The 9,610-nt window shown below is 41.3% G+C and overlaps 1 protein-coding gene across 1 annotated transcript; it reads left to right on the forward strand.

The window, feature by feature from the left end:
- Window positions 1-8,468: 8,468 nt before the first annotated feature.
- Window positions 8,469-9,410, forward strand: foxb1a (forkhead box B1a). Its single transcript, XM_042412667.1, has one exon. It carries the CDS (start codon window positions 8,469-8,471, stop codon window positions 9,408-9,410), a length of 942 nt encoding a protein of 313 aa, XP_042268601.1.
- Window positions 9,411-9,610: the final 200 nt, after the last annotated feature.

Genomic DNA, 9,610 nt, shown 5'->3' on the forward strand with positions numbered 1-9,610 from the left:
ATATCATTCCATGGTAGACTCACATAACTGCTTGTCCTGGTGCCAGTTATGCTGAAATGCAAAATGCCTTTTCACTGCCCCCATGACTAGGAGGTCTCACATGGATTTTAGTGCACAATTAATCATGTTGACACTCACGATTAAATGCTTTTTATTGGTCCCGATTTATTAGGCCATATTACCTGAGTTGGTTTAACGCCTGTTGAAGTCTGTCACTGGGATGAGGACATAAACAGAGTAATGATTGAATAACAGTGCTGATTTGGGGGCAGTTCAGAACTGGAGCAGACTTTCGGCTCTTTGAATAAACCATGAATATACTAACTTTAAAGAAAATGCTGTCTCCCTCCCAGTCATGGCTGTTAACTTTCAACATTAAGACGCCTGCCTAAATATTCCATGGGTGTGTTTGTGCAAGACTGCACGACTCACAACGTATTGAAAACTTTGTAGACAAACGAGTCAAGAAAAAAACAAGTGGAACAGGTGATGAGAAGTATTTCAGTGGCAGTCAGTAGCTGATTATGTGCTGCACTTTGACACATTTAAACACCAGCAATACTTAATATGGGAATGAAGTGTGCTAATTTCTTCAATCAGCTCATTAAATGACACTTTCATTGATTTATTAGATCAATGCACAGACAATAGCAATGGAATCAATTTTGTTGTATGAGCTGACTAAATCTATATCATACCAAACTGCTGAAGACTTTATATCTCCTCTCAGAAAAGGCAACTCATGGAAACGTTAGAGAGATACAGTATATGACAGCTTTGATAGAGAAGGTGGAAACATTTACACCAAGACTGTGAATTTGTTTTTGATGACTTCTTCATGTCAAAACATGATATATAAGTTAAAATGTACTTTGTCATTATCATCTGGTGTCTGAACCCGGTTAGTTGTAGAGATGTAGTGAGAAACACACTTCCACAGCGGCTGTTTGTCTCCATTGTGAAACACAGATATTTCTTCAAAATTGTTCTACATGTTCTACATCCCAGTTGACACGACAACATGGCAATTCTGCTGAAAGTTAATTATTTGGGATTGTAATAGCTTTGGTTTAGGCAGGGGAACTGAACATTTCCCCAGCTGATAAGGCTGTTAATACTCTGTGCCTACAGTAGCTGTGACCAATAAAGATCTCTCCTGATATGCAGCAGTACTTGACATTTCATAGGATTCTTCCTGTGCTTTTCCATCAGTCTGTGATAATAGCGTAAACCTCAACTCCAGATTAAATTTGTTTGATAGAAATGTAATTGCATTCTTTTGTGTGCATGCAGTCTGTGTGTATTTCCCGTCTATAATTCAAATGCTTTGTCACATCTGAAGTACTTGCTCCTGAACAGGTCAGAGTCAACAACATTATTTTCAAGTGCGGACCCTTAAGGGTGTAGTAATCAACATCACAGTTCATCAGTTCTATCACTACTATCCTTCAAAAATAAATCTCATATATCAGCTGCAATGCTGCTTCAAGAACCCTTAATCAACAAGATTTCAGACACATTAACACATATTTTTCTCTAGATATTAGCCATGCTTTCTGAGGTCCTTGACCACCAGCTAGGGGGTTGCATCCTCACACTGACAGTGTCACAGCAGTCAGGTGGAATAATAGATGCCGAGTCTGCACTGTGTCCTGCCTTACGAGCGTGCTTTTATAGACGCACAAATATTCAAGTCTCGCCTTAATTAATATGACAAAATCCTTTCTGCAGGATTGTTTCCTGTGCCCTTTTGATTAGCCGTGGATTAACGGGACCTTTATGTTTTCCTCACTGCACCCATGTTTTCAGCACAGGTTAGCTCCCCTATTACTAAACAAATGAATTAGTGCCTGGAAATGTGTCATGCATATTACCTTTCAGCAGGAGGCACATTGAGCTGGTCAACCATAAAGGAGCAGTGCGAAGCGTACCATGCGACACTGCTTGTTTGCGTTTTCTCTTTAAAGCTCTTTGTGATTTACTGTGAGGCTTGTTTATGCTTAGCAATGCAAATTTGAGCCTTACAGCAGCATATATCACACACCAATTAAAATATATCAATAGAGGTGGCACTTGGTGATTGGTCATTGTGTTAGTCATCCATGAGCAATACATTGCTGAACATTACTGTGGTGGCTACAGTCCTGTCTTGTAAAATACAAATATTAAGTGACATTAAAGCAAAAGGTTGTCTCTTCTGGACAGGCCTCCTTGAAGATGGAGGTCAGGAAGAGCAAAACCTAATTTAGGTGTTCTAGTTTGCTTCTCTTTATCTTAGACAAGTAGATGTCCAAGCATGGATTATGTTTGCAAACTTTTTTTTATTCATATTTTCATTTTTTTTTAAATTCTGTTACCTTCCCTGTGGGTGTCCCCACCATCAGCCGTGTGTTTTTGTTTACGTGCGTTGTAAACACTCACGTATTGTTATTGTGTATTGTGTCGTTCTGCTCTTTGGCTCGGTTAGCCATCCTTGGAGACCAGGCATTTTCCCTGATGTATAAGATGAAAGACAGAACAAAATGCCCCTCATTTGGTCCCAGTTGGTTAAGTGTGTCCTGATCACTGCCAAGGTCTGGATGAACATGAGCCACACAAAGGACCGTGCCTTCCAACCACGCAAGCTCACAATAAAAAGGATTTGCCTCAGTTAGATGACTTGCACACTAACCCCCAAAGGAGAGACGTGTTTGTGGCTTCTCCGAGGATACGTCTAACAAACAACAATGTCAACTTCCTCTGAATTGATCCCAGAGTTCAAAGCTTTTTATCCTTCACCATCCTTACAAACTTGGTGGTGTAATTAATTTGGGGAAAAACAGGCAAAGCTTCTGTTTTCTACTGTTATTAATAACCATTTTCTCTGCAATGAGCAGATAATGGAAAAGTAAACACAGCAGAGAAGTGAGGGGTGAAAGGTTAAACCTACAACTCTGACCTCGAGAGGTCATAATTAAAGTGACCCAGTGTATCGATCCATTTAGCCACTTCAGTTAATATGTCACCTGTCATCTGTTTGATGTTTTCTACACTGTGATTTTTTAAAGACATCTCTCTTTAAACTCCCTCCATTAATATTATTTCATCCTGTCATCCTTTCCTCATTGTGCAGCTGTACAGATTCATGATTATCCATCTCAAAGGCTTCTGTCTCATTTGTATCCTCTGCGAAAGGTAACACTTTGTATGCGATTGAACTATGTTAATTCAAATCTTTTTTTCTTTCTTTTTTTTTTTTTTGCATAATAGCCCTTTTATCTTTCTGCTTCACGGTGAAAGTTCACTCCTGTTGAGTTTGTTGTTAATATATTATGATCTCACAAAGCTTAATATTGCATTATTCTCTCATTTTCAACAATATAACATAGAATTTCCATGATTATTGTTCATATGAAACTAGTTCATTATAATACATAGTATAGTAGTGAGGGCTTCTGCATTTTCTTCTCAATATTGAAATGTACTCTGTCATATTGTTATTCTGCTTTCTCCCCCTCTCATCTTTCTCCCATTTACATTTTTTTTTTCAGTCTCACCATCTCTTCCGGAGCTGCTGTCTTCTTGCTCTTTGCTCCTTCCCTTTTATATCTGTCAGTGGCTAAGTATCGTGTGTAGTTTAATAGGATGATTTGTTGTCACCGAGTCATCTGTCACCAAAAAGCTAAATGATGAAATGAGAGTGTGAGCGCCACTGTCTTGTCTGTAATGAATTATGCAGGGGGGGTCAGGGGGCCTCTGTTTTGGTTACAGTCGACAGCACAAACACGGACCTCAGGTAGTGCACTCATCAGTCCTGCTGTTTCTCACCATATGGAGCCAATGAACTGGGACAGCCCTCCTGCACACACACACACACACACACACACTTTCACATGCACACACTCACATGCACCTGCAGACACAATTTCATAGTCATACAGTAGATAGATAGAAATAAAACAGATAGAAAGAAAGATGTGCTGATGTTTTTCATTTTCACTTCCAATTGCAGTTGTCATTTTATTGCTATATTCACCCAGGAAAACCAATATGACTCATTTAACCTGGTAATTATCCTTGTAAAATAACTGATGTATTGAATCACTTGGCCTAGCTGACAAGTTTTGAATGTGATTATCAGCCTGTGTTAACCAAGAAAACTCTTGGCTCAGACTCCAGAGCTTGTCCCCATCTGATGGTCATGTAGTGAAACTGCTGCCTCTTTTTAGTCTGAGTGCTGCTGAGCAAAAAAAAAAAAAAAAACAGAAAAAAATAGTCCCAAAATAAATTTAATTTTCCAAAATAAAAAACAAAACCCCCTGGTGTTCTGGGTAAAATAAATCCACAAATCAAGCCTACTGGTCGATATTTCCTCGCCTTTTTTTTCATGTCTTTCAGTGTTTAATTGGATGAAAATATTCACAGACAAATTGAATTAGATGTTCCCGCCTCTGTACAATTGAGATATCTGTTACAGATGATGTGCCGTATAATGAATGCCTAATTTATGTAATTAGACCATTAAGCATAATCCGAGCATATGCTCTGAATGCCCTGAGGTCTTCTTCCAGGTACTCCCTCTCTCTGATGTCACCCAGAAACAACTAATGGAGTGCTGCTGCGAGGAGGACCTTAATCCCGCTGTTTGACCAAATAAACATGAACAAAAAAAATGTATATATTCACCAAAATTATGATATCATGATGCTTTTATTGGCTACAGATTTCCTTTCCTGGTCAATAATTCATATTTAAAGGGGGCCAGAGTGTGAAGATGGCCTTCAAGAAGTGTGAATATGCCCTCATATGGGCTAAATTTGCCATTGAGGAGGTTCTTATGAGAGAGAGCCCTCTGTCTGCTAATTAATTGTCATTCTGCTGAATATTCATACCATATCATCAGCGCGTCCTTAATTGCACCGTAAAACATCTCTGGGGGCTGAAATCACCACGGACTTAATTAGAAGCACAGGACTATTGGCTGGCTGGTTGGAGAGTCTGAGAAACTAACTGTGTTTTACTTGCGTTACTGTCACACTGAGGCGTGTGTTTGACACAGAGGCCAGTCGATAGCAAATCCATTTAAATCTACAGACCTGCTAATGATAAAGGGGGAAAAAAATGAAGCATCTAAAATGATAAAAGATTACATTTATATTTCACTGGGGAGGGAAAGTTTTTGCCTTAAAAATGCGAATTTGTACACCTCTAGCAATAATTTGTTTATTCATTAGTTGGTTAGTGGCCTAAATCTACATTGCTTGAAGTCAAGGTTTCATATATACAGTCAGCACCACGAGTGCTCTGAGAGATCTGAAAATGTAGTAAAGACTGACTGACACATACATTTTAAATCACCCCAGAAATAAAGCCTAAATTGATCCCCCCTCCCCAAAAAAATGTACTCACATCTCCAAATGTTAGGTATTAAATAAAAGTTATAATAGAAATCCAATTGTTTATATTTATTATACATTATCAAATATTAGCTCACGCCATGAATGTGTGTTTCCCTGTGTGATAAGCATCGCTCTTAGCTTTAAATTTCTCTTAATCGTTCCCTGAATAGTAGTTTTTTTCCCCCTCTCTGGGTCTGGGTGGCAGCATATCTCAACTCGATTCAGTGTGACAATATTGTTTGGCTATCATTCGCTGCTTTAGGATGAATGGCATCGATCCTCTTTTAACAACATTTGTTTCCTATTGTGTTTGGGGGGTGCAGCAGAGGAGGGCAGACGTGTGAAAGTGGCTGTTTGATTCTCTTTTTCATCCCCATGACCTCAGCTTTTGTGTCCCGTCACCCTGGGAATGTCACGCCTCACTACTCTACTTTAAGATGTTTCAGAAAGTGCCCTTTGTTTTCGCTCCTCTTTTTTTTTTAAAGCTCACACAAAATTGTTCTTGGTCCCCTCCTGCTATAAAGGATACTTCAGACTGAGGCACGGTTCACAAGTGCAATGCAATTTGGCTTATCCCAACCTTTGTTCGGGTTTCTACAAATGACCAAACATAGTGCAGACTTGATCTACTGCTGCTTGAACTCAGGAGTTTGGGAGCAGCTAAAAACCCCATTCAGATTCAGAGTCATGGTGGTATTTTCAGTGTGTGCATTCGACAGGGACAAAAGGCCTACCAATATCCCATAACCCTGAAACTCAAAAAGCCACACTGTCTGTGTGTGAGAGGAGAGGGGGAGAAAAACTCTCAATGCTCCTCTGTGGCTTGGCTGGTTAATGTTAACTTGCAAGGCGCAAAACTGGCATGACAGCAATTTCCCAGTGCAAACAGGAACAAATATAAAGATTAGTTATTTCAAGGGGGGGCAATGTAAAAATAAGAATCGCTCCTAAAAAACTGAAAACCCTGTTTGACATTCAAATGATTTGCCGATATCAGTCCATGTGTATCACACTGCAAAATCATATTTTTTGCACAATTACAAAGCACACCGATCTGACCATTTGTGCGTTTTAATCTGAGTCAGACCCAATATTATTATTTTTGATATTATATTAAAAAAAAGTTTTTTGCTTGTTTGTTGTTTTTTAATGAAGGAGTTAGTGAGTGAGATGGATGTCAGAAGATGTTTGGCACTTGGCAGCGTGCTGTCATTATCCGCGGTGTCTGAGATGGGTCGATTGGGCCACTTCCTTTTGGACAAAACCTTTTCAGCTGAACATTAATAGGAAATGACAGGTGTTAAAAGCCACTCTGCAGGGAAAAAATAATGAACTGCACGCTGGAAGTTTTAGAGAAGACACACAAAAAAATGTGAATTTTTCCAGTCTATAAATATTTTTTTAGAATTATATATATAGCCTCCCTTCTCATGTATTAAAATATGGTCCATCACATGCTTGATATGCTGTAATTACGTAACTTCTCTGGAATATTTTTTTTTCCTTTTTTGTTTTGTCTCGATTCAGGGTTTTATATTGCTAGACAGCCCTCATGCAGCAGGGAGGATGCTCTTCTTCGGGGCTGCTCCTGGTTTCTGGGTGAAAATAACTCGGTGTCCCCCGCAATGCGATTCTTTTCGTAATCCGTCAGACTGGTGATGGGGCGCATTGTGGATTTATGGGGGGAAATTAGCATAAATTATGAGCAAATCTGCGTGTGCGTGTGTGTGGTCCCGGGCATTGCAAACCCTCCAAGCGGAAAGGTGGCCCTGGCCAAAAGCTTGAATAGCAATAGCTCAAAATAGGCTTCCCATTTGGTTTTCACATTCATATAATTGACTTATGGATATTTTATACAGTTTTCGCCACACCATCCTCAAGGGTTTATTTGCATTTCTGAAGTACTTTTGAATCTTCTTTACATAAACACAATAGACCTGATTGCCTCATGAAGTTTCAGTTTGAACAGCATTGTTTGCATTGTGTTGATGTTTTCATATCGTCTACTTCCTTCGCTCTGCTCTGGGCGAAATTAGCTGAGAAAAACTAATAGTCGGCTCATCAACAAACTTGCTCATGGCAAATAATTTTGTGTGGCGCGTGCATTTCGTAAACAATACTGTAATTAGGAGGGTGGGGGGGAAAGAAAATATATATATTTCTCAGCATTTTATCTGTGAAATCAGCTGACATCCAAATCCACATCATAAAAAATGTCAGTCAGCATGCATAACACTTTTTTTTTTTTTTGGAAAACTACTCATTGCACACATCACTCTGCATAAACAGGTATATTTTCATAAATCCATGTTTAGATAGTCTAATACACCTTATACATCTACCTTAACAGCAGCACAGAGATAAATATCATTCAGTTGCAATATGCCGAATCATTTTGATGTCCGACATCCACATCCCTTGTATATCTGTGAATTGTAACTGTAAAGTCCGCTGAAGAAGTATTAGCGCATACCTTCACACACTGAGTGCCATCGCAGTTCAATTCCGGTTGCCGAGCCTTTTCACCCCTTTTTCTGTCTTCAAATGGAAATGATTTCCATTGGCCCAAGGTGTCCATGTAAATAGGTGTAAATGAAACCAGATTATGCCTTCCTCCCAGCCCCCTCCTCCCATGGCAATTGTCATGTGATAGCAAAGAGGTGGCACATTAATGGAGCGCCTCTACAGGGGTCTTTTCTGCTCATGTCACTACATAAAACTATCAGATGGTTAGAGGAAGGCCATGGAGGCATCCACTTAGCTCGTCTTATCAAGGACGCCAAATGAAGTCTATTCAGCTCTGCTAGCGGGACAAGCTGACTTACTTTGCAAGAAAGACTTACAGCAGCCGTCACTCCATAAATGTGCACCGTCCGCCCGCCTGCACACCGCAGAGGCGCTCAACCTGGCTGGTTTTACGCACGACGCAACTCCCAGCTTCGCCTGCATTTAAACTTCGCTCAGCGGCTGTTTTCATGAAGAGCGGCGAACTTTCACTGAGGAATTAAGGGTGACTATTCTTTTTTCTTCTTCTTCTCCTTTTTTTTTTTTTTTTTTTTTTTTTTGTGGCTTTTCTGAAAAATATCGAGGATGCCTCGTCCGGGGAGAAACACTTACAGCGACCAGAAACCACCTTACTCCTACATCTCCCTCACTGCCATGGCGATCCAGAGCTGCCCGGAGAAGATGCTTCCCCTCAGTGAAATTTACAAGTTCATCATGGATAGATTCCCTTATTACAGAGAAAACACTCAGCGGTGGCAAAACTCTCTGCGACACAACTTGTCCTTCAACGACTGCTTTATCAAAATCCCCCGGCGCCCAGACCAGCCAGGTAAGGGCAGTTTCTGGGCACTGCACCCCAGCTGCGGGGACATGTTTGAGAATGGAAGTTTCTTGAGACGCCGCAAAAGGTTCAAAGTGTTGGGAGCATCTGATCATTTGGCCTCGAGTAAGCAGTCAGATGCTGCCCATTACCTCCAGCAGCAAGCCAAACTGAGACTGAGCGCCCTGGCAGCCACTGGTACACACCTGCCCCAAATGTCAACTTACAACCTCGGAGTGTCTCAGACGTCAACTTTTAAGCATCCGTTCGCCATTGAGAACATCATCGCCAGAGAGTACAAGGTCCCGGGAAGTCTGGCGTTCTCCACCATGCAGTCCATGTCTGCCGGGTACCCGCTTCACAACCAGCTGACGACAGCCTGGCCCCACATGTATAACACCAGCGTGATTGACACGGCGGCCCCAATCTCCATGGCAAGCAGCGACTACAGTGCCTATGGCGTGCCCATCAAGTCCCTGTGTCACGGTGGACAGTCGTTACCGGCTATTCCTGTGCCAATCAAGCCAACCCCGACCTCCATGGCCGGTTTCTCGGCGTTACCTCCACACATCCCCGCGTTTCTATCAAACTCTCCACAGTCTCTGAGCCCGACGTCCCCACAGACAGCGACGAGCCAAAGCAGCCCTGCGACCCCGAGCGAGACTCTGACGAGCCCCTCCACACTGCAGTCTGTGGCTGTGCACTGACCAGCTGAACTTCTCCTGGTACTGAACTGGCAGGCTGTGCTCCAAGGCCCCCCTTTACCAAAACCCAAAGTTTATATTTTGTGTGTGTCGTCGGGAACTATCAAGGCGAGTTGCAGTTGCATATCGATTTATTTGTGTATGTGTTGAATGTGTCGCTTTAAAATTGTATCATAGAAGTCCAGCACAGAATCGAAGTATTG

Source organism: Thunnus maccoyii, chromosome 5 (genome assembly GCF_910596095.1).
Source record: "Thunnus maccoyii chromosome 5, fThuMac1.1, whole genome shotgun sequence".
In the NCBI taxonomy this organism is placed as follows: Eukaryota; Metazoa; Chordata; class Actinopteri; order Scombriformes; family Scombridae; genus Thunnus; species Thunnus maccoyii.